At 37.0% G+C, this 26546-nt stretch overlaps 1 protein-coding gene across 1 annotated transcript in view; it reads left to right on the forward strand.

Annotated features, from left to right (window-relative positions):
* Positions 1–760: 760 nt before the first annotated feature.
* The window catches only part of DLGAP1 (DLG associated protein 1), a gene marked incomplete at both ends in the record, with an annotated part of 138600 nt that continues 112814 nt past the window's right edge, over positions 761–26546 (forward strand). Inside the window, 2 exons of the mRNA XM_084306997.1 lie at positions 761–1714; positions 15107–15321. Of these exons, the coding sequence (XP_084163123.1) occupies positions 761–1714; positions 15107–15321 (1169 nt within the window). The remainder of the gene's footprint in view (positions 1715–15106; positions 15322–26546) is intronic.

Below are 26546 nucleotides of genomic sequence, written 5' to 3' on the forward strand. Positions count from 1 at the left end.
ATTTAGGGGTAAGTAAACATTAGATACAACCCCAAAGGAACCTAATATTAAACAGCTGGTCTGGCTTCATTTTGATAGTGAAATGTATTGTTGTTTTATTATTAATTTGAAAAGAACTTACAGAAATCATGTTTGGCACTGTCTCAAGATACAGTCCAGCAGGCAACACAGATAAAGCAAAACTGCACTTGAATCATGAACAGATATGCACTGAAGCCAGAGAAAAATTCTCCTGCAATTGCACCATGTCTTTCATTTGGCCCAAAGTAACCCCAAAATACTCCATTAGGGATGTAATCTCTTAATGCACTTATTTGGTCATGAAAGCATTCAGATGATCAATTAAGGCCTCCTAGAAGGCCTTTGCCCATGAATGTTTTCAGGGCTGAGGTTTTAGAGTACAGGCAGTGATACTTATCTTGCTGTGGATTAACAAGCAATGGCGAGTTCAATATCAGAAAATGTACTTGCATCTGTGTTCTAGCTGGTGAAAACAAAATCATTTTGTTTGTATGTTATTTAGGCATCCCGTATCACTACTGCCATGGGAAAGATTATGTGAGAAAAAGAATACAAGAAGGTCTATTCCAATTATTTTTATAGTAAGAATGAATGCTAAAAATGCACGTGTTGTTTTCTCCCATAGCTTGAATATCTCATGGCCTCTGCTGTATTTCATTTTTTTTAGGCCTTTCTCTGAGACCTGCCCGTTGCATAGCCATACGTATTAGATGACTTTGGGACTTGCTTTGCATCAACGATGAAGGGATTATCTAGCAGCCGTAGTCATCATCATGGGGTTACCTGTGACCCTCCGTGTGACAGTCTGCCACATCACCCAGACAGGAAGCCATATTTGTTAAACCCAGTGGACCCTCATCCTGCAGACCACCCTTACTACACTCAAAGGAACTCTTTTCAGGCAGAGTGTATGGTGCCATACAATGATCAGATTGCCAGCAGCACGTTTCCTCGGAGACATTACAACTCGCACCATGAACTTAAGGACGAGTGTGCTCTGGTTCCCCATGGAACTGCCAACAAGACTAATCGCATTCCTGCCAACCTCTTGGACCAGTTTGAGCGGCAGCTGCCCCTGAATCGGGATGGCTACCATACTCTGCAGTACAAGCGGACTGCCATGGAGCACCGCAGCGACAGCCCAGGGAGGATCCGGCACCTGGTTCATTCTGTCCAAAAGCTCTTTACCAAGTCCCATTCACTGGAGGGACCATCCAAGGGGAGTGTCAATGGGAGTAAAGCAAGCCCAGAGGAGTCACAGACAATGAGGTATGGGAAGCGCAGCAAGAGTAAAGAAAGGCGATCAGAAGGTAAGCCCAGATCCAATGCATCAGGATGGTGGAGTTCAGATGACAACTTGGACAACGATGTTTGCATTTATCATGGTCCCAGTGGGGTCATGACTATGGGAAGATGTCCTGATCGTTCTTCTTCCCAATACTTTATGGAAGCCTATAACACTATTAGTGAACATACTGTGAAGTCATCCAGAAGCAATAATGATGTCAAGTGCTCTACCTGTGCAAACTTGCCTGTGAATTTGGACTCCCAGTTAATGAAGAAAAGCTCTTGGTCCTCTACATTAACCGTGAGCAGAGCCCGTGAAGTTTACCAGAAAGCATCAGTTAACATGGACCAGACAGTGGTGAAGTCAGAGACGTGTCAACAGGAACGGTCATGTCAGTACCTCCAGGTACAGTGTGGAGAACTGATTTCTGTTAACTGTGCTCTGCCATGTCACAGGTGTTTGTGAGGGATGGAGGTTTGTTCTGATATTTCATCTTTCCTGAGAGATTTCTAATCACTAAACAAGGGGCCATGCAGCTGAAATTAAAAATAAATCTGCTTTTTTTTTTTTTCTGATTTCATTTTCTTCTTTTTTTTCTCACTTTTCTTTTTTCTTTTTTCTTTTTTATTTTTTCTTCTCTTTTCTTTCTTTGTCAGCATTCAATATTTCAAAGAAACAGTTCATGTTAGAACAGGCTTAATTTTTTCATGTGGGAAAAATAAGACCTCTTTGTGTACTTTTTGAATTTATAAGGCAGTCACAGTAGGGGTATAGAGAATGTGATGTTGTAGTGCTTGTAGTTAGCATTACAATGTCAATTAAATGAATGTTACCAGGATACAAATTCTTTGATTTCTGTAATTTCAGGATTTGCCTTCATTTGCTGCTTATTTTATTATGAAAGATTCTGAGACCCTTTTGAGTAACTTTGAGGTACCTTAATACTTTATCCTGTTGGAAAACAATCTACTTTCCTTTTTGTCATAGCATATAAATTCTCATAAAATACTTATTGTAAAGTGTCCAGATTTGTTTATCTGGCTATTCCTCTTTCTCATGGCTTTGAGTCAAAAATATAAAAGCAAAAGGTTGAAATTATTGCTTGTTCTGATTATACATTTTAGGAGTACATCACCTACTCCCTCACAAGCTGTTTGCAGTTAATACAGCGTCACTATTTTTCACCAGTATTGTATCTTTAAATGTCAAGAATCAGATGTCTGCTCTTGGAGCTATCATACTGCCGGTGAATGTTTGTGGCAGGAACATGGATCAGAAAATATTAAAACAGTTTCATTCTTAGGGGAGCTGTGGATAGCTTTTTTGCACTTTAAAACGGAGCACTTATGGCACATCTAAGTGTATGTGTAAGATGGAACAACGTTGCACAGAGAAGAGAGAAGACCATGAGGAAAAAAGAGGTTTGCTGAGACAATTTGGTTTCATTTTAATGTAGTGGGACTCTTGTCTATTTGTATAGAAACTGTAAGGAGTTTTCTCATATGGGTGCTTTAATGATACAGTCAGCTTTCACATTCTGTTGTTTAAACCAGTACGCAGAAAAAGCGTAGGACCGAGGCATACACATTTAAAAATTGATCTTAAAAGGTATTATTGAATGGCATGCAAAATAATTCTGAATGCCAGCATCTGGGATTCTAAGCTTTAAATGTAAAGAAGTGGATCGGTGTATTTTCTATTAATTACTGGGAGAGTGGAGTGTGAAGACAGGGGATAATAAGAGTGCTAAGAGTATGTTTACAGCTGTTCTTATGGACTGGGGAGGGACAGGGGTTTCAGAATAGCCTAAGGTTACAGCCTTTTCAAATTTGTTGTATTAAGTCTCTTTTGTCTGAATTCTGTGAGGGATAATAAATTATTACTTTAGAGTCAATTGTTGTGATTACTTTGGACCTTGAGATTTCTTTGTTGATGTTTTTGTTTACTCCTTTGATCTTCCTCTCAGGCTTTGATAAAATAGCTGACAACTCAGTTTGTGACCAGATGGCTAGAAAAGAGCAAAAAACTGTGCCAGCATCGGCTTTAAACGAACACCTCCATAGGGACTTTTAGACAATGTTTAACTGATGGGAATAGACCCTTGAAGTGGAATTAGAGGACATTATCTGTGTCTGTATGAAAATATGTCCAACAACTGTTAAGGGCAGGAATTAAAATAACTAAATTCTGTGTTTCTCATACTGTGTTTCTCATACTGTTTATGTTCACATTTATAGTTTTGTTTTAGTTTTCCATTTCATTTCATTTCATTTATTTCATTTCATTTTTCTAATTGTATGCTTGTTTGTAAAAGTCAGAGAAATGTAACTGGACTGAAATTGTTTAAAAAAAAAAATTTTTGAATCGGGTCTTGATTAACATTGGAAATAATACTCAAACAGAACAGGGTAGATTTAAGGGAGCAGGTCAGTATTATTATTCTCTCTTGGCAGTATAAAAAGATAAAAAATAGGTATAGATCATAAAAAGTAAGTCTGTATGGCTGAATGCATCCCATTGCCTTTCTCTTCATTGCATCACTCATCTTTTCATTCTACAAGCCCTCTAGGGCTTGGACATTGTTTCCTTTTGTGTTTCCCCAGTGTCCAGCACAATGGGGTCTGGAACACAATTGAGGCCTTTTGGCTGTCCTGTTATATGAATATATGTTAACAACAACAGAGTATCACTCTGTCAGTGGGCTGTAGCAGTATTCAGATTATCTGTTGTTTTCCTGGTGACCTTCTAATCATTGTACCAAAGGGCTGGTGTCCTACATTGTTAAAACAATTAGAAATGCACTAAATGAGATAAAAGCTATTTAGCTGCAAATTCATGACAGTACTGGACAACTCTGATAATGACATCAATTAATAGAATGCTTCTTTGTTGCTTTATTTAACTCATTAAATGTTAAATAGATGCTCTTATCAACTCACTTGTAATTTAAGTCATTGTTTATAGCCCAGGACATAAACTCTCTGATCCTTAAAAGAAGCAACTATTTTGCTCACGAAAACTGTTCTTGTGGTAGTATCTGGACACAACAAAGGAGTGATGTTCCAACTCAGGGTACAAAAACATTTTCTTTGTCCTGGTAGCTCTGAGTATATCAGAGATCACAGATAAAATAGAGTTCATATTTGCTTGTAACATCTTTTACCACTGAAGTATCTGGATGAATTCTCAGTGTAAAGACATGGAAATAACAAACAATTATCTCACTTAGTGTGATATTTTCCACATAACCATTCTGTGAAAGGAGCTGGCAGTAGTTCATGTTACAGATGGGCTTATTTCTCATAACTTGGAATTTGGACTGAGTGCAGTGTCCTCTCGCATCGCACAGACTTTCCTTACCCCGGCAGGCTCCGCTTCCAGTACAGGTGCTGAGGTGCGGTGTCCAGCCTCTGAGTTCAAGGGCAGAGAGGAATCAGGGAGGCTTGGCTCCACTCTGTGACTGTTATCTCAAAAAGGGTTATTGGTTCCCAGGATGGTTTAAAGACAATCAGGTAAACCTTTTCCTCTTCGCGGCATTTTGGGGATGGAGTTCTTTTTCCCTCTTCTCTTCATTTCTCCTTTCAAAAACGAGGATCTGGACAGTAGAAAGATAAAGTCCTTTATCGAGCTCCTTCCTACTTCAAGAAAAATATTTTCTTTTGATCCAGATTTGCAATCACACTAACGTGAAGGAAGGTGAGAAGGACCTGTGGTTTTCTCAAAATTCTTCAAAATGATTTCCCTGCCTTATAGAGAATAATCTATAAGGCAGTGGACAGCTTCCACTTCTCTGGTAGCTTCACCTTTGAAATAATTAAAATTAAGCAAAAGTATAGAACATGAAATATAAGCAGACTTTTGTTCTGCAAGCAATAGGGCCTAAATACACTGGTAGATATTTCTGACACTTTTGTTTCACTATGAATTCATGATTGTTGAAGTTAATAGAATATCAAATACACTGCATAGTTTGTCTCTAATTATAATTTTGCTGTTCATTATTCCCTGTAATTACTATTCCCGTAGTCCTCAGTCCATTTGTAAAGAGATGGAGAAGAATATAAAAGATGACATTTTTTGTATTATTCCTCTTTTCTTCTAATGTGGGTCAGTCATGTGTTTTCTTTTGACCCAATTTGATGAGACTGAAGTCAGTTGTGTCAGATATTCAGGGCTGAGGAAGGAAGTTTACTCCTGAAAGCTGAAGTGAAGTAGGTGGGGACAACTGTGCAGTCATCTGAGCTCTGCATTTGAATCAATAATCCTTTGGTGGGAGAATATGGGAAATACTATAAAAACTGTAAGCCAAGTTTTGGGGTGTGAAAAGCATTTCCTGGTTTTTCAGAGGCTGGATCTAGTGGCGAACGACTCCGGTTGGTACGGCGCTCATTTTCCTATGGGAAGGTTGTCTGTAATGTGCAGTATGTCCTATAGTGTTAAGAAGCTGATATAGTTAAAGTGACTTGTTTTCCAGTCTTGGAACAAAGCACTTCCATAGTTTCTTAGGATATACTGCTCATTCCCAGCATCTTTCTGTTGTCTGTGTCCATGGGTGGCCGGATACAGGGTAAGGCCTTATCCCAAATCAGGATGCTTATAAGGATCAGGATCTGTCATGTGATTTGTTAATGCAGCATGTTAATTGCAGTATGTTTGTCTTTATGACACAGAACTTTGTTAGGTCTGTTATATTGGGCTTAACTGGGCAAGTTGATCTGCATTTTCTGCTGTTCTCTACTTTTTCTTTACTCGTGTTGTCTGTGTTTCTGTCATAACTACCATATTCAAATTAATCTTTCAGTATATCCTTGCGAGGTATATGGATGTTGCATTTTAATGTCCACTAATATTAATGAATATTTTCATACATCAGATGAAGCATGTATAATTACCCCTGTGATTTGCCAGTATCAGGTATCAAAGTATTTCACTCAACTCATATGACACATATGTCTCAGCAAAACTAGTGAAACCATTTAAACAAGCAATTTTGAAATAAGTTGTCAAACATTATAACATTTTCTAGGTGTATTCCAGGTAACAAAATAATCATGAAAATATTTAGAAATTGTTAAATGTTCATACTTTATTAATAAACTAGTTACTAGCTATATTAAAACTGAAAAAAAATATATATAATTCACATGAAGCTAATTTATTTCAGTTTTAAAAGTGTTTAAGGATGGTTAACATGAATAATGAATAAAGTTATGAAATTTGGGGGCAATTGGAATTATAAATAAAGCAAAACCTGCTTTTTAAAGATATATATATATAAATAAAAATAATTCTGATAAGCCTACATGTTGGTTATTTAGCCAACCTACAAACATTCTACCTACAATATGACTTTACTATACTGGAAGAAAAATTTAGGAGATTATTTCAGTATAGCCATCCTCTTCATCCTCTCAGTCCTTTAATTTACCTTTCTAAAAAATTGTCAGCTGAAAGAATGATGAGAATGATATTGCTACATATTTCACCTTAACAACTGCTGTGTTCTCATTCAGTTAATTAAAGCCTGAACAGACCTTTGGCATCTGAGTAATGCAGAAATGGAGGCCACCTAAGTTCTAAGAGAGTTGTTCTACGGCAATGTCAGTACTTCACATTTAGCTGCAATTTTATCTGCTCATGCTCCTTAAGTTGGTATTTTTCTATCCGTTGGTTTTAACACCATTCTGTAACTTCTTAATATTGAAAATACTGGCACTGATGTTATTTCTTCTAGATTAACTTGAAGAATTACTTTTGGTTCATTCTGTTAACATCCCTATGTTCTCACAGTGCATTCATTAATGAACATAATTCTGTTTGCTGAATCTCTTTTTTGTGTTGCTAGCATACAGTATAGAGGATTTAGCAACATGCTTGTGCAACACTATGTTACATATAGTGTTATTGTCAGAAACATTTGTGAAAGTTATGGATGCATTTAAGACAGCATTTATTATCTACTACAGTTCATTTTGGTACAAACATGGATAAAACTTGATTCAGACCTGGAGTTGAGCCTTTCTGCAACCTTAAATATCTGGAGTGTTCTAATTTGTTTATTTTCATTAAATTCACCTGGAATAAATAAATAAATAAAACTCTACCAAAATCTTCAACACAAAGCCAGTCCAGCAAATAAGATCATTTCATTCTGTATCAGAGTTCAAAATCCCTAACATTTCTTATGGAAACTTGCACAGTAAGTGGGAAAAAAAGCACTGAGTGGTGACATGCCTTCCTTATTCAGTGCTAAATAATAAAGAATATTTTTCCTACATCCAGCTGTTGATTTTTTTGTTTGTTTGTTTCAAGAATAGAATCTGTAGCACAGATCTTGAGTGGGGAATACCACCATGATAGACGAGTGGTTTGAGCTGGAGGCAGCTGGCAATGGTCTCTGTTCAGCTCTTCAAAGTCTCCAGCACTGTGCTTGTTGCACAGCTAACCTTCTGTCTAATAATGAATTAAACAACATGAACATGAATCTGATGTTTCTGTACATGCTTTCTCCTCTCATCTGCTTACACTGAGTTTGTGCAATGGACTGTCTTGTTTGGGTAGAAAGTGAAGAGATTATATGACTTCTGATAAATAAATATTTCTCTTACCAAAGGCTAGGCAATGTGCCATGAAAATGGATAAGACACTGTGCCAGCTTTGATAGGCCAAGGCTTCCAGAGACCTTAAGTTGTTTTTTCATGCAAATAAATTTCTGACTAATTTTGCTTTACTGACATAAACGCAGCCTGCTGATCAGTTTGTTAGAAACAATTCTAGATTTCCTATACTCTAGCAATTCAGTTTCCAGCAGAAGAGAGTCAAGACCGTGACCTTGATTAGCCACTGAGATAGAGCAGAGGTGACAGTTTGGGGTCACTGAGACATCCTATTAAATTCTGAAACCAGTAAAATTTCTTTAGAGCTGAATAAAGGCTTCTTACACAGATATAATTCATTGCTGTAATCCAAAAGAAAGCATTGTGGACGTCTCAGTGAAGTCTGGCCATTGTATACTAAAATATGACAGAAGCTAATAGCCAGCCAGAGATGGTAGGTTAACTGCATTACTTACAGTCGTTGCCTGTGTGAGTGAGACATTTGCAAAGCATTAGAGATTATCTAGTTATAGTCAGCCAACAGAAACAGCATCATGGCTGTTTCCCTCAAAATACACTCTCCACCACATCTGTTTCTCTTCCAGGGATTTCAGATTCAGCTACATGTTCTCTATCCATGAGCCATTTTCTTGCCAGCTTGATAGTGGGCTTGTGGTTTTATGCAGTGAAAGAAAGGTAAAATGACATCTTCTTTAACAGCATTGGTTTTTGATGCTAGCTAGTCACTGTATGCAGGAGCTGAAGTGACTAGGGAGAGCGCTGATTCACCCCAAGAAAGTCATCTATTGGTGAAAGAACATTTCTCCACTCATTGAAATTATCCTTTCAAGGACTGGTATTCACATTAGCAGTCATACTGTAGGTTCTCATTGTCCTTCCTGGGTGAGGAGTGATATCTCATTTTAGCCATCTGAAACTGAAAGCTTTAAGGGTTTAGAGAAAGATGAGAATGAATGTTTGCCCTCTACCACAGAAACAATAACATCCATGAGTACCAACAAAGGAGTTTTAATCTGTGGTCCTGGCCTATACTCAGGCTCCACGATTTTAAATAACAGAGGTGATAGCTGTTTGTCGTCCTTTCTGCAGAATGTTTGGGAGTGGCAAAGTTGCAAGGCCCTTGGCTGTAATCATTGTGTCCAAGTGGCCTTCTTCACTCTTTGTTGGACTTTTATGTGTAAAACAGCAGGAGAAAATTGATTTTGGAGTCAGGTCAGGATTATCTGTGGAGGAAACACAAATTCCTCTTCACAAGACAGACTGTGAATCAGATTCACAAGTGGTCAAGGCATCTTTTAACAAATGAAAATGATAAACTGTAGCAGTACTTGAAAAAGTTTGTCTATTGACTTACTCTGAGTATTCACACTGCCTTTTCAAACTACCATTAAGGTAAGGAAGATTGCAGTTCTTCACAGTGCTCATTCAGGTTTGATGCAGGTTGCAGCCTCAGGATTGAGGAGGTAATGTTCTATCTCAGGCAGGTTCTTTGTCCTGGCTATAAATACTCTTCATGTAAAACAACATGAAGATAAGTCAGCTAAATTAATTGAATTTATAATAGAACCAGACTGCTGAAATCATACAAGTTAAAGCAAGAATTACTGCAAACTTGTTAAGTTTGTCCTAAATGGTACGAATATTCTTGTCTGCCTTTTTGAAAACTCTTGAAGCTTGCTAAAAATATATTGTTCGAGGCTTGCAAGGCTTCCTTGTTTTTTTGTGTACTTCAGTGATTCTTAACACATGCAGGTTGATAGACTGAAATTTTGCTTATCTTTATTGGTCTGATTAATTCAATATTCATGAGTGCTAGGAATAGGCTTAGTAAGTGGAAGATAGCAATTGAAACTTCCTTAACAACACACAGAAGAAGCATAATAATGGCTAAGAAAACCAAATTGCATGGGTTTGAAAATCTGCACTGAGCAGTCATTAAGCATTGTTCTTCAGTTGTGTGATTTCATTTCATTAAGTATTTGCATACTAATAGAAAGCTAAAGTTACAAGTCTACTGCTGTGAGCAATGGTTAGCCACTCCCTTCCAGTCCTTGTGTTTACTTCTATAGTCATCCACATTGCTTTGGCAAAGCACAGGGAGAAGCTTTTATGCTTTCAGCTGCAATAAACCAAATCAAACTAGAGATCAATAATGAACTTAATTTGCTATAGAGACAGTCTCTTTGCTATTTCATCCAATAAGGTAAGTTGAGAACAATTCTGGGTAAAAGGAAGGAAACTAGAAATATTAGATATTCTATTTTTTATTTGTTAAAGCTTGAATAAATAATAAAAAAAAATGTTTTCTTTATCTTTGTCCTTACATGCTAGGCTTATTTCACATACCACTAAGTGTGAGCTGCTAAAATGAGTGTTTGGAAACTGTGGGGCCAGTATACTTGTTTGCTTAGTTTCTTTATTCAGGGTCCTAGATTATCTGATAGAAAAATCCTATTCCTTTATATATATTAAAAAATAAATTTAAAATAATAATAATAATAATAATAACCAGTCAATCCAGCCTGGCTAACAACAGTGTAAACACTTCCAGAAGTCCATAAATTTATTTAAAGATCAGGATAGGTAAACAATACACTAAATGAAGCTGAATCTAGGTAAGATGTTGGCTGGTGGCAGTGTTATCTGTATAGTCTGTTCTGTTTAGAAAAACATATCTACCATTTAATCAAAAGAAAGAAAACATAGTCAAACTTAGTTTTCATACTTGTAACAAACATTTTATTTCCAGGTATATAGCGAAGAACTGAAGTCATAAATTCAGTAAGTTGCCTGGCTTAAAGGCCATTGCTGAATATTTTGTATGTATTTCAAGTAATAATGATTCTCTGTTTCACTGGGCTTTTATGTATGATTAAAGGACACTCTTGATTTTTAGGTGTGTAAAGAAAATTGTATATGATCTTAAAGATTAGAATGAAATGTTTCCTGGATCTCTATTAGTTCAGTACTATGAATGATAATAGTCCCATTTTAATAAAAACAATGATGTTCATTGTTAGATCTGAGTTTAGCTCTTCCACCTCCTTCATGAGAGTAGAAACAATCATAGGAGTCATGTATCTGCTTGATATTCTGATAGTGAAAAAATGAAATTGCCAAGGTAATTGGATAACATGATTTTCTTAAAAGCATGAAACAGCTTTGTCTCAGGTATGTCAATGCCATTAATCCTCCAAGGCAGTAATTGCTGTGCATATGCACTTGCATGAAGCACAGTATGTGACCTTGCAAGATATAATATTGGACATTCAAGTGAAGTCCAATAGTCCAAAGAAGGAAAATCTAGGCAGACTTCCTGACTGAAAAAAAAAAAATCAAATAAAAAAGAGATGGAGGTTCATATAGATACTTCTCCCAGCATTTTCCAGAACAGAAGGAAATATGCTACAGTATGTTCAGTATCACATGTATAGGAAAAGAATAGGAAAAGAAGGAAAAGAATTCAGGAAATAATGTGACCAATTTTATTTTCCTAATTTGTATTTCAGCTAGAATTTTATATTTTTCTTCTTTCCCATGATACAAACACTTCTGTTTGACAGTAAATTGGATTGTGAGCTATAAGCAGCTACAGCCATTTGTATTAGCCACCAAAGAAAGCAACTCTGAAAATCAGGTCACTTCTTTTAGCAAGTATTGCTTGAGGTATTTGTCTTTAGACACAGAAGTATAAAAATGTTAGCATTTTATGATTCTATTTTCTTTTATTTATTATAAAATAGTTATAATAATAGGAAATGTTGAGCTTTAAGTGTTGTTTGTCCTACTCAAGTAATAAACAGACAGTGCTCTGAGATCCTTTCATAAAAAGCATTATAATTGTTAATAGCCAAAGCAAAAATCTACTACTTTTAAAGCATTTCTTTACCTCGCTAGTGCTCTCAAGCAGTTACACTGCTTTTTCCTACTCCATCTTCTGAAATCAGGGTTTCCAGCTCCTATGAAACTGATTTAAAATAGAGGGGAATTGGACCCCTGTTGTTCTTTTAAATACTGAAACCTTAATGGAAAAATAAATAAATAAATAAATATCTACATATCTGCAATAAAACTGCTCAAACTGCTTAAACAAAATAGTAGATGTCCCCACCTTTGTAGTTAAGTATCTATTACATAATTCTACTGAAGTTTTGCCTAGGCAGCTAAGATAGTTTGTACAAACACTTTGCTTTTCTCAATGTTTAAACTGAAATTCTATACAGCTGGGTTGATTCTTTAGACTGTTCTCTTTTTTAGGTTGTTCTCTAACTCTGGATGTTTTTCCTAACTACAGGCATCCTTTTCTCTTTGGCCCATACAGGGTTTATCCTTAAAACTGTGATTTGGTAATGGGACTTGCGTTGTTATTTGTATAATTCTCTTTATTTTTGCACATGCAAGTAGCTTTCAGTACACAAAACACCCACTGGGTTTGTGGCTTGAGATTGCTTTGTCCCTGCTCTCTATGTGAACAACTCAGCTTTTCTTTCTGCAACTTTCTGTTTAAAAGGCCAAGGAGCTACTAAAAAGATAGTGTGCTGTTATTCATAAACTGCCCTACTTCCCTGAGCCAGGAGAGCTCAAACTGGAGACTTCCTCCTTATCATCTCATGTAATTTGTGCAGCTAGAGCTTTCACAGCTCATCACAGTACATTTCTATCTGTCCACAGTGTTTGCATGTGTAAATAGGATGTTTTGTGGCAAATCCATTGCAACCAGCTTTCGAAACTTGGTCTGTTGTATCTAAATCAATTTTGAGAAGCTTTGGGATGAAAGGTATTATATGTACTTTTATATGGGATTATTGACAACAGAACTCAGGAAACTGAGTTATAGTGCCCAGAGCAGCTATATCTCATCTGTAGAGCAGCTAAAAACTACAGTACTAAATTTAACTGTATGTCTGTAATTTAATAAATCTACAAGTGTTCAGTTTGCCTATATTACGGGTGCTGTGTGAGTATAACTTTAACTCCTCTGACTTTTGCTCATTTGGAGACACAAACCCTAATGTTATACCAACATATTTTATTTAGTGCATTAAAGACTAATTGACTAATTTATTTTAATGAGAAAAATCACAGATCTTTTACTAAATCATAATGAATAAAATATTAAACAGATTAAAGTATATGTCCTATGAGAAGTCACAGATTCTCTACATACTCCTAGCTATTAAATATCTGCCTGAAGAGTGATTGGAAAGCATTTCATCAAAATGTCAGCAAAGCTTGGTTTTACAAATCCTCTATTAACTTCTTTCTTGTACAAGTCATTTGAAAAGTCAAGGTTGACAAGCAGGAGCTGCAGGTTCCTAGGTGTAGATGAGGGATGTTATAAGCACGGATTGTATTTTCTCTGGTTGCTGATGCTGTAGCCCTAAGAGCAATGCAAGCATCAAACCTGGAAAAAATATTATTGTCTGTCTGTCATAAGTGTGCTGGAGGAGGAGTGTAAAATGTTCCTGTATGTCAAAAATCAAAATCAAATCCACTAGAAAATATTATTTTCATTTGCACATTGAGAAGATGTACACACCCAAAAAAGACATCATCAGCTGTCCAGGCCTGTGATCTAGGCATAAACTTAAAAGTTGAAACATTGCATATGTTTTTTATTTGAAATTGAGGCTTATCAGAACTGTATATTCAACTCTTTTCCTCCAGTGGGTTCTGTAAATGCTTTGTACTCTTAGCTTGTAATACTCTAGTACTTGGAGTCTTCCCCTTTACTAAAAGAAGGATATTGCAAGTGCTTTTAAGTATAGTTATTCAATTACTTCTTACCAATACTGATTACTGCATGCCATCATTCAATTATTAAAAAAAAAAAAAAAAAAAAAAAAAAAAGATTTTGAAATATATTCATTCCCCTTAAGGTCCTTCTTGAAGTAAGTTATGATTTTCTAAACAAGATGGCATGTAAATGGTATGGCTGAAGTTTATGAAGCAATGGATGCACAAGGTACTCACCAGAAGTTAAATGTTGTTGAGGAGCAAACTTTTCATAGAAAAGAGACATTTTTTGATTGTCCTGTTAGCAGTTAGTATTTATAAGCTGTTGGAAAATTTTTAGTAAACCTGATTTGAGACTCTATGTTTAATCAAAAAAGTAGTGAACAAGTAGAAATCCGTAACTACATTTATTTAAATCTAACATTAATATGCTTAACTGAAATGTGCTTTTGCACATTTTTGCACCCTTACTATAAAATAGTAAAGGATCTGCAAAATAACTTTAGGACAGTTATTTCAAGAACCTTGCTCCACTGCATGTTGTTTCTGCTGTTACAGAAGTGCAGGTGTTGGTTTACGATGGCCAGAAGCCCCAAGAGCAAGCAAGGGAGAGGATGAGTGGGCATGATAACGGTGCTCTTGGACTGTCCCTTGCTGTGTCCTAAAATCTTGTGAACACACATTCTTGGTGTTCCAGATCTCCATTGCAAAGAGTGGACAGAACTTGCTTCAGATCAAGAGAAATAATGAATGTTAATAATAAGAAGAAAAATAAAGGAATAGAGAGTTTATGACTCAGATACGCAGACTAACATAATTCAAAAGGAAGATCCCTGCAAGCTGATGAGAATCCATTTGCACTAATTATGCTATAGAAGCTACATTATTGTAATTTTGAAGTTGCAAACATACTTTTGTGATGCTTACTACATAGCTATACCAACTTAAAGTGTGTCTTTAACTAAAATCATTCTGGTGGGTGCAGATTCACATGTAGCCATGCATACTCTATCTGAAATGACTGTGATTTAGAGATTCATATTTTATCTTGCTTTGCCATGTGTATTCGATACATTGAGCTGAACCAGGATTGCTCTGTAATCTGTCTGGAAATCATTTGAATGAAAACGGTATTCACCAAAGAAAAACAGATTTATCCAGACCAGAATTAGGGCTATATGAGGCTCCTGTGTTAGAGAGATTTCTGGAAACTTCAAGATAACGACTGGAAAATAGCATAGCTCCAGAGGCATTTGTGACTATACAGGGAGAGAAGGGGGCCTCCACTGCAAACTACAATGCACAGTCAAATGGTATGGAGGATGGGCCGCTGCCCGTGTGAATTTTAGTTATGTTTCTGTGGCAGCTTAGCACAGTCAAATCTTGCTGTGCAATTACAACAGGGAAAAGTGTACTAATAAGGGAATTGTGTTTATAACTGCAGGTTCCTCAAGATGAATGGTCTGGATACACTCCACGAGGGAAAGATGATGAGATTCCCTGCCGACGAATGCGTAGTGGCAGTTACATCAAAGCCATGGGGGATGATGACAGTGGAGATTCAGACACAAGTCCGAAGCCATCTCCAAAGATTGCTGCACGGAGAGAGAGCTATCTTAAGGCCACACAGCCATCCCTTACAGAGCTCACCACCCTCAAGTAAGTCAGTCATCGACATCATATAGAGCTCTCCATGGAGAGATACATTTTCTTTTCCTATTTCTTTCTGTCCTTCACTCAAAGGCACCAGTTAAGGAAGGTATTTTAACAACTGTGTTTGGTCACTTCTGGTACGAGCTTTTTTGAATAATGGTAGATTTGACCATGTATTTCAATGTTACTTCAAAAAGGGGCTCCACTACCTGTGCTTTGAATTTGCAAAGTATTTCAGCCTGTTAGTATTAAGTGAAAGTGTTCAGGTGTGTACAGTAGGTCTGTTCTTTGAATATTTTGCTGAACTGTAACTTAGGCCTGCAGAAGCTTTACATAATTGCATGTGTGTATACATATATATGTGTATATATACTCATCATGAATAGCACATGCGAAATTAGCCCTAAGCTAATCTTTGCAACTCATCAGAGAGCATCTGACATTTAATTAAAAAGAACAATGACTGTTTGAAAACAGACAAATCTGTGGTTTCCACTCCTTAGTTCACTTACAATCACAATATTTTGTGGAGAAATGCAACTAAAAGTGAAAATACTTAAATTGTTTATGAAAGCTTTAGTCAAGAGAGACGACAAATTTATGTTTTTTATGTCATTTTTTATGTCACTGGATCATTTTAAAAGAGACCAAATTCTCGTGAAAATTGTACAAATTGATAGTTTGGGTATTAGTGTTTTCTTCTAAATGATTCTAAAATGGAGAGCTTTCCTAAAGCAATCAAATAAATTATATCCATAAAAGAAAATAGTGTGGATTTAAATCAACAATTGTTTCTGTCTGTCTTCTGCAAAAATTTATAGTGAATCATAGTTCACCGAACCAAAAATAACTTAATTTTAGTACAACATGCCTAAGGCTGTAGCTTTAAAATGGAAATAAAAAGAGATGTATCTCTTCTAGTATCTGTGATTAAAGACAAAAGACTCCTGCATTTTGCTCATTAACTTCCTCCCTTTCCTTGTCCTCCTCTACCCTATTTTTTCCCAGAGATTTTATCTGAGAAATAGGTTGTAGAGGAAGGTGTCTGATCTTTGTTAAGAATGTCATGCTCTTGACATCAGTGATGAATAGACCAAAAGACCAGAACATACTTATTCCAGCTCCCAATAGCAGCCTGCCTGACTGTCTCAGGGGAAACCAGGAATTTTGTCTGCTCTGTCCATTAATGTCCAGGGAGAAAGCTGTCTCATTGTCTGTGGGGATTTTCATGAATTTGCTGCAGGTTGCTCAAAGTTCATGACTACTCTCATCATCCAGCAGACTTTATCATACCCTTTCCTCAGCCAAAACTCTTCTGCAGTTAGGTATAGCAACTTCAGTATAGCAACCTAGGAAGGTGAATAGAAACGTTAGGTGTCAGCACAAACTCCACATGGCCATGCTTTGTGCACAGACACACCATGAGGAATGACACTTATCCATCCCGAGCCTTAAGAAATATACAGTCAGTGTTTCCATATTATATAAGTGAAGTACAGTGAATCACAATGATTTGCTCTTGGTCATTTGTGTTCTGTCTAGATAGGAGATTTGCAAAATAATATGGAATTATTAAAAAGTCTTTCATGTCACTGTTCACCCCAAAGGACGTTAGTTAGATCAGAGGGGCTAAGCAGCAGAAGCATTTGGGTTTAGCTTTGAAATCATTGTAAAAGCAAAGTTCTGTTATGAATCCTTCATTTCACATATGTCCTTTAATCCATTCCTATTCAAGAAAGTTTTTATGAATGTGCTTTATTTTAAGCTGCACATGATCACCTCCTCGTAAGGGGGTGTCGAGAGGCAGGAGACCTTTTCTCCATTAACACTAGTGACAGGACCCACGGGAACGGGGTTAAGCTGAGGCAGGGGAAATTTAGGCTGGACGTCAGGAGGGGGTTCTTCACAGAGAGGGTGGTTGCACACTGGAACAGGCTCCCCAGGGAAGTGGTCACTGCACCGAGCCTGTCTGAATTTAAGAAGAGATTGGACTGTGAACTTAGGCACATGGTCTGAACTTTTGGGTAGACCTGTGCGGTGTCAAGAATTGGACTTGATGATCCTTAAGGGTCCCTTCCAACTCAGGATATTCTATGATTCTATGATTCTATGATAAAAGTCATTTAAGTCTAGGAGCTATGCAGAAGTGCATTGTAAATGTCTGGGTGGAAGAAATAAGAGGAAAATGGTAAATGGTATTAAACAAAACAAAACAAAACAAAACAAAAAAAAAAAAGGACAAAAAATAAAGTATATTTAATTTCCTGATGACTTTTCAATATCAATTGGCATGAAGTAGAACTATTTCTTTTAGTCTAGATTGATACATAATTTCTTTCTGGGAAACCTTTTCACTTTCAGAGACTAATTGTATAATATATAATTATGCATGGCTTTTATTCCTTTCTGATGAACTTTATTTATTTATTTATTTATTATTTGAGAAGTAGCCAAGAGCTCGCTCTGGGAAATTAAGTTTGTTAAGCTCGGTCTTTTTTGCAGACTTCTTCACACCTTCCTAGTAGTATAACTTGACCTTGACCTACAGAGGTTTGCTTATTCATCCCAAGTCTGCGCTGATTACTCTGAGAGTCGTGATAGAATTTTACTAGCTTGTCAGCCAGAGACTAAATTAGAGCCCCTAACTCACTGAATATAGGCCATCAAGCAATTGTGAAATGTGTGATAACAAGTTATTTCCTTGACTTACTGTTGACTTGAGCTCATTTAGCACCTGATTAAAAGCTTAATGGAAATGAGCCAAAAGCCACTCTATTCAGCAGACAGCCTTTTATTGACACTAGTGGACTTTTTACCTGACCTGCAGAACATTATTAACAGCTTAAAGCTGAGTGGTATTCACTTTTTTCATTAAGTTTCTTATGTCAGCATAGAAAAACGTGCCTTGTGAAATCAGTCTTCCTACAGTGATAATTGTCAAGGATCTTTTGCATTTCTTTCTGCTACTTTCTTTCTCTGTTGTTTTTTTTTGTATGCAGTCTCCTGTACAACAGGTAGTTGGCTTCACTTTCATCTTTGGCAGGAAAACAACTTAAAAACATGTCCCCTTTTGCTTTTGCTGTTTTTTGCAGGGAGTTTTCATTGTGTGGGACTTCTCTCTGAGTCTAATATTGGCCTCACAACCCACGCTATTCCTCCCACCTACCTACCTACCATTGCTCATGCGTCTACTCTTCTAAGAAAGGGTTTTCATTATTACCAATGTTTCTTTTAATATAACGAATAACTTTTGTACAGCACAACTGTGTCATTTCCCCTTTACATAATACAAATTTATTTTCCTGGGATTTTTTTCTGAGATTTTTTTTTTCTTCCTATACTTTACAATCTCCCTCCTACCATATTCCTCCCATGCCATGGTTTCTATGTGGTTACAGCATAAATCAAGTGCTATGGTACCATTCTGAATAAAGCACAGCTTGCTGTGATCTTGAAATGCACACCTCCGCTGCTGCACTCTCATTATCCTACCAGGAAGTGAGCAGCTTTCTCTCAGTGTGCTGGCAGTATACTCCTGGTGTTTAATTTTTCACAGCCCGGATAAACTGATCCAGATGGAAAAAAGAAAAAAAAAAAAAAAAAAAAAAAAAGAGTGACATTCCGTTGCCCATTCCTGAAAGGTAGCATAAGTTTATCTTGTACCTGTAAGCAGATAGAAAATGGACGGGTTAGCTAACTTGTCAAGAAGGTGCAGTCAACAGATAACTGACATTTCTATTACAGCTGAGCTTCATTCAAGACTTATTCCTTTACTATCTGTATGTACCTCTGTATGTACATTGGTTATGTTCAGCCTGGCTTTCACTGGAAAAAAAAATAATGCAATTACATCATCTTTCCACATTCCATCTGTCACTTCAACCTCCCAGTACCTTTGAAATCCATTGGCCAACTTTTGTCAAGTTTTCTAGAGACTGAAGTCTGAAAGATATGAAGTTCCAGTAAATTTTATGAAGATTTATAGCTGGATAAGGGAGAGAAAATCTGCAGTAGTCTTTTAGGATCTCTTGAAAGAATATGGGTCTAGTATCCAGGAAGTCACTGCAAAGTAAAGCTTGATGGCAGCCTGAAAAATGAGGAGTATGGAAAAGATCAGAAAATCCTACTGAGGACAAAAGGTCTAAGAGATGTATCCTGTTACCATAGTTTTTCTAATCCATTTTTCACCTTTTTTATTCTCCATTCCTTGCACACTCACTGTTTGCAATAAGTGCTTTCCAATTCAACACTGTTGCTACTGTGAGAACTTCAATTGTTTGGGTCTCCTGCACATCTTTTATTATTATTATTTTTTCTCAAATATTGCAGTTTTTAATGGTAATCCATTTGTGCATATTTTACATAGGTTTTGGTTTATACACAGTTGCAGGCTTGTTGCTTTGGACTCATATTTTTTCATATAAACTTCTTTCTGAAAGAAGTCTTACTTACTGACCACCAATGCATTGAACCACTTTAGTGAGATTTTGATACTTTGGAGATGCATGCATAGAATTCATGCAAAAAGGAGAGAGAAGAGTAGAAATTACTTTTTTCTTAACAAATATTTGTACTCAAGTTTTTTTAACAGAGGTACCATATTTTCCCAGACAGTTGTGACTTGGAGAAACACCATTCTAAACACTGTAAACACTGTTTTATGAGCACAAAGATACACCACTGATGATGTAGACTGTGTGAGCAAAGAGCAAAAAGCATTAGGCTTTTTTTTTTCCACCATGGTACAGAATTTGTCTGTGTAATTTCCATCATAGCTGCATCTCTTCCCGTGGATTACTGATTCATAGATGACTGATACTTAAAATAAGCCAGGCAATTCCTGACTTTAAAGCCGATCAGAGACTTTCCAAAAATAGTATTTCAAAATATGTGCATATTTATATGTGTACACATATTTATATGTGTACATATATTTTTATGTACTTACGTAAAATGTGTCAGGTTTTTCTTATATATTTTAAGGAGTCTGATTAAGGAAATAATATCAAACCAAGATAAAGTTTTTTTGAAAATCTCAGTGTCATTTTTCTTTATGTTCTATATAATAACAGTGAATGGTCAAGCTCATTTAAGAGGGAGAATCTGGTAAAAAACTTAATAGCAGTGAAACATACAAGAAGAAATAGAGGTTGAGGTAGAAAAGATACCTGATTTATACATCCTGAATTCAAACTTTTCATCACCTGTCTGAATTGATATATGGTCAGTTCCTGGGGAACAAGCTTTCAAGCTAGGTTCAACCTACATTAAAACTACATCTTGAAAGATAGAATAGGATAGGATAGGATAGGATAATTTGAAGAAATTATTGATAGGCTAATTTTATTGATAAGATAATTTGCAGAAAAACTCCAGTCATCCCATTGTTACACTAGTAAAAGATGCCTCAGATAGAAAATCCTGAAATACCTGTAAAAGTTAAATATATCAAAAAAATATATAACCTGCAAAGCTCTCAAGTATTTTTGCTTGTGTGGTAATTTGTGGAGGTCAGAAGGGAGGTGATATGCACATACGGAGTACGTCATCTGCACTGAGTGAAGTAATGATAAAATTGCATAATGTCTGTATTTGAACATGATGCTAGGACCAATGTGAATGAGAAGATGATAAAAGGTCTTAAAAGCTTTTTACTCTAAAGACCCAGCAAGTGATATGATTCATGGCAAGAATGCTACTAAATACGCTGAAATATGGAGATCATTCTGGCTTTGATTTTCTTAGTGATGCAACACGTGTTTGTGTACATAGGTATCTTCATGGCTTCACAAATGCAAATATACAGCTCTCAGAAAACTGTGGAATAATAAAAATTCTGAAGATAGTTCTCCCACTTTCTCAGCTTCCTTAAAATGCTGTCCTTGGGAAATGCCTGTACTGAGGGAAAAAAATGCAAGAGCTAAGGCTAATTGTAGCCTGAATCACTGGCTAGGTTATTCTGGACATCAAACAAACTGAAGGTGAATCCAATGTCCATACACTGCACTTCAGTGTCCAGTGTCACATACATCCTTAGGAATGAAAAACATCTTTGTCTTCAGAATGAAGTCATGTTTACTTAAAGGTTATTATATATTACTATAACATGCTCAAAAATACCCTGCCCACCCCCTCACATAAACAAAACAAAACAAAAACAAAAACAAAAACATTGGAGTCATATAAACAGAAGCATACTTTTTTTTTTTTTCTTAATGGAGTGCTGTCCTCATTCTGCTAAAATTAATCAAAATGTCCCATTAACTTCACTGACACAGATCACAGATGGAAGGGAGAGGAAAAACATGAGGTGATGCAATATCCTCCTCTTACTTACAATGAATATTTTTAGACACATGCTTGTTAATTTTCTTTCTTGTTGAGTGACTTCCAATTAGGGAACAATGAGTTTCCTAATTAATACAAGAGCGATAATCTGATTAATCTTTTATTAGTATTTTACAGTATGTTTCCAGTGCAGTGTTTCATTGTTTCATGTTGCAGTCATTTTCATCAAACCTCTAGCTTGTGAAAGATGTGTTTCCCTTTTTCCTTCAGGTGTTTTTGTTTGTTTGTTTGTTTTGTTTGCTTAAAGCAGGAGTTTTTTAGACTTCCCATGAAAGAGACTGGAGCATCTCCATGAATTTTGGATGCTCAGCTGAAAGAACAGTATTCTGGAAATACTGTTGGTCTAGGTAGCAACATTCCCAGACCACAGTCACTGATGCATGAAATATTACTTAGCTTTTTATATGTATTATTGCAATCTCTTCTCTTGTCTCTACAAAAGCTAGAGAGAACCTGTTGGACAGCTTTTTCACTTTTCAGGCTGATGTGTCAGGTATGATTAAGGGCAGCGAATAATTTATAAATTAGAAGAAAATTTGAAGGCAAAAGAGTAATAAAAAAGCACATTTCTTTTAAAGTAGTTGGGGGGCATACCTCTGAATACAGTGATTTTCTTATGGCAGTTGACATCATTTTTGTATATATTTAAGAAGCAGAGGATAATGACGGAAACTTTATTGTAGGAGCTTAGAGCAATATTGGACCTTTTCAACAGGAAGCTAGCATCTGTAACTTTCCACTGATTAATATATGAAGTCAATTAATCCTTAGTATCACTGACACATATGTGAAAAACTTATGCCCCTGGGCAGCATCCCTTCTGGGTTTTGTGGTCCCTCACACACAGGTATGAGTTCCTGTACAGAAATGAATTCTCTGTGAAGGAAGACAAGGCATTCCTACAGTTCACTGCATGGTATGTAGGTGGGATTGGTACTCCTCCTCTCCACTTCTGTAAGGATCCTCACTGGCTTATCTTGGCGGTGAAGCTCAAATACTCTGTCTTCAGTAAGCTGTTGCGGTCTCACTTATCCCATCATAAAAGCGGCCCTGGTATCAGTCCAGACCTAGCTCCATCTGCTCTTACACCCTGTTAATTCCGTATAGCCACAGTTGTATAAATATTGATATATTTTATTGTTCCTCTAAGGTGACAAGTCAGAATATTGTTGTAATTTATGACCTAAACTACTGTTGTTGTTTCACCTATACTCTTACCTTTACTTGCTGAAATTTCAGGAAATGAGTGTGGTTGTTTCACATTGACGGGCAGCTAAACTCTACCAGACTGCTCTCTCACTCTTCCTTCTCAAAGGAAGATGGGGAGAAAATACAATGGAAAGGGCTCAAGGGTTGAGATAAGGACAGGGGGATGGCTCATCAATTGCCATCACGGGCAAAACAGACTCAGCATAGGAAAAATAATATTATTTATTGCCTATTGCTAACACACTAGAGCAGTGAGAACTAAAAGCAAACTAAAAACACCTTCCTCACCTTCTCCCCCAAAGAGAATATGGGAACAGGGAATAAGGACTGTGGTCAGGTCCTGATGCTTCATCTCTGCACGGTCCCTCTCTGCCCCTGCTCCCCGTGGGGTCCCTCCCAGGGGATGCCATCCTTCACAAACTGAGCCTTCGCGGCTTCCCACAGGCAGCAGCTCTTCCAGAACTCCTCCCTCATGCCTCCATACCACGGGGTCCATCCCCCAGGAGCAAACTGCTCCAGCACAGGTCCCCCACAGGTGGCAGCTCCCCCCAGAGTCCCTGCTCCTGCGTGGGCTCCTCTCCACGGGCTGCAGCTCTGGCCCGGGACCTGCTCCTGTGGGGACTCTCCGTGGGCCACAGCCTCCTCCAGGCCACATCCACCTGCTCCACCAGGGGCTCCTCCACAGGCTGCAGTGTGGAGATCTGCTCCATGTGGGACCCATGGGCTGCAGGGGGACAGCCTGCTCCACCAGGGGCCTCTCCACAGGCCGCAGGGGAACTGCTGCTGCGTGCCTGGGGCACCTCCATCCCTCCTGCTGCAGTGACCTGGGGGTCTGCAGGGATGGTTCTCACCCTTCTCTCCCAGCTGCTGTTGCACAACAGATTTTTTTTTCCCTTTTCTAAAATCTGCTCTCCCAGAGGCCCAACCAGCATGACTCATTGGCTTGGCTCTGGCCAGCAGCAGGTCTGACACGGAGCAGCTTCTGGACTCTTCTCACAGAGGCCACCCCTGCAGCCCCCCTTCCCACATTAGCAAAGCTCTGCCACATAAACCAATTACAAACAGTTACAATTAACTTATGTAAGAATAAGCACTGGACAAAAACTTTAAATTCGCTAGTCATCTTTTAGGGTTTAGGGTTTGTTAAAACTGTAGGCCAACAGTACTGGAATCTGGTAGCATAGTCATGGATTTTCAGAGATGTGTTTTGCAATGGCCATCACTTAGACTTTTACAGGATCTGCTGAATAACAATTCTGATAATGATGTTTGTAAGCAAGAATCACATCTTCTAAACATGTGTATTTAATTGATCCCTCAAGTAAGTTATTTGCTGTCAGGAGGCTGATGTAGTCATTTTTTTTACTGTCATCATGACTCTCCAGGCTGGAGGTAATATTAAAGGCTGTCACGTCATTTGCATGAACATTAGGTGGACATTTTTTAATAAATAAATTCATCTTTCCTATGCTAGCCTTGAACTTCCTTTCAGGGAATATCTGAACAAGTTTCCAGAAAATATGAAGAGCATGTTTGTACACACATATGAAAGATTTGTGTACAAGTATTTGCTATGAGAACATTTGTTCATATTAGGGAACATAACCCATGATGTCTGACTTATCTAAAAAATGAATACAGAGCACTTAAGTTCCAATGCAGCACTTCAGTTCCAATGCTAATATATAATATTTTCTATTTCAATCAAACACTATGTGATTAATCTATTTGATAAACAGAAAAAAATCCAATAAATTTTAATAATGAATATATTAAAGTAAATATCAGTAAAGATTTAGATAAAAATTTTTATGCCATTCATTTATTTGTAGAGAAAGGGCATGTACAACCTCTGCTGGGATCATCATGTAACAATCCCATCTGCCTGAAGAACAGTTGAAATAAGAGAAGAAAAGTGGTCTCAAACTCTTGTTCAAATCCAAATTCCCATTCAAATTTTGCAGCTAACATTTCTAAGCTAAGTTATAGGGAAAAATATAATGGAAAAAAAAAAAAAAAAGTGATAAATGTAACATGAACTACATCTCCCACTCCAGAACCTAACAGTTGAGGTACTCTTCCTGTAGTGGTACCTCTGGCATTTCCGTTCAGCCTTATTCATAAGAATTATGTGTCAGCCTTGAAAGAGTCCTTCATCTTTTCTTCTTTCCTTTTCCCAAAATGTATTCTCAGATTCTTTCTTGAAGAGCTGTTTAATTTGTTCCAAATATAGTCTTGCAAAATAACAGATATCAACAGCCACCATAACAGGAAATTATATGGGCAATTGTTGAAGTTAGTTTAAAATATGGGAGAACATGTTTGATATATAAAAACAGACAGTTTCACATTTTTTCATGTAAAGAGTTAAAGCAGACCTGGTTTTCATTTTTCTTAAAAGGATTCCTGGGTTTTTAAAGTATTTTTCCAAAGTTTTGTTAAAATGTTGACAAAATGTTCACCTATTTCTTCTGAGGAAATACGTTGTTATGAAGAAAAGAAAATCAGAAATTCAGTCATATTTTGTTATTCAACATGGACTTACTTTTAGTTGCATGTCTCTATCTCAATAGAAGGAATATCATGTGAAGCTGTTTTTTGTTTTCTTTTCTTTTCCAATTTTGTAACTTTTGTGAAGATTATGCCATTATTAAGTGATGCTTCTTCTCTGCCTTTGTGCAGAGCAGGTATCCCCTTATCTGGGGAATATGTTTTTCTAGTTACCGATTTTATTTATACAGTAATACAAAAACTATGACCCCTATTTCATCTCTACCCCTATACCATCAAAAGCCATAGGTCTTATGATTTCAATCTGGACTTTGTGGGGGGAAAGGAGGGTTGGCGAGGATAGGGAGGGAGTGTAGGTAGGGGGAGAGTCAGGGAGCGGAGTCATTAAAATGCCATGTATGACAACAGCATAATTTAGAGGAGTATATTGGAACATTTATTCTGCTTCTCTCCCTTCCAAAATGATAAGAGTTAAATGTCTTTGTTCTGCATATTCTCATACACACACTTACATTGTTCTTCCTAAATGGGACATCTGATTTTCTTTGAGTTGGCCACGTGGGGAAGTGTTGGCAAGGTCTGGGTTTCAGATTGAATATCCCCACCTTCTTCAGTGCTCTGATGTCTGTTTGACTGAGACCCTGTTTTCATTCACCAAAAAGCTTGTCTGGTTATTGCCAGTCACTGGAAAGTGCTTCCTCATAGACATCACAACTGTGAAGATGAGCCATATTGATTAAGCAAAATGTAACCTTGTGACAGTTCTGGAATACTGCTTTGGAAGTTGTTGATTTGTTAAATAAAAACTGCAGCCTCATTTTGATGATCACCTAACTTGCAGAAATGAAAATCTTCATCCTGTGTCTACTTATCTCGCTCAATTTCACACAAGGTTTAGCTTTATGATAAAATCCTTAGGTTAAATCCTGTAAAAAAACTTCATTTTAAATCAAGTTATTTTGATGATTTCTGGTCCATCCCATTGTCTGCTTTATAAATCACAGTTTATCATTCTATGTGTAAAGTGGGCACTTCTAGGGCTTACTTTAAGAAATACAATTATAATCACTGAACAACAATGTGATTTTCAGCCATCTCTTTCAAGATATAGTTTTTACACACCCTGCATACATGTATATATGTGCAAAACTGGTCTTGTTTAT

The sequence above is a fragment of the Netta rufina genome (genome assembly GCF_964035555.1).
Source record: "Netta rufina genome assembly, chromosome: 2".
Lineage (NCBI taxonomy): Eukaryota > Metazoa > Chordata > Aves > Anseriformes > Anatidae > Netta > Netta rufina.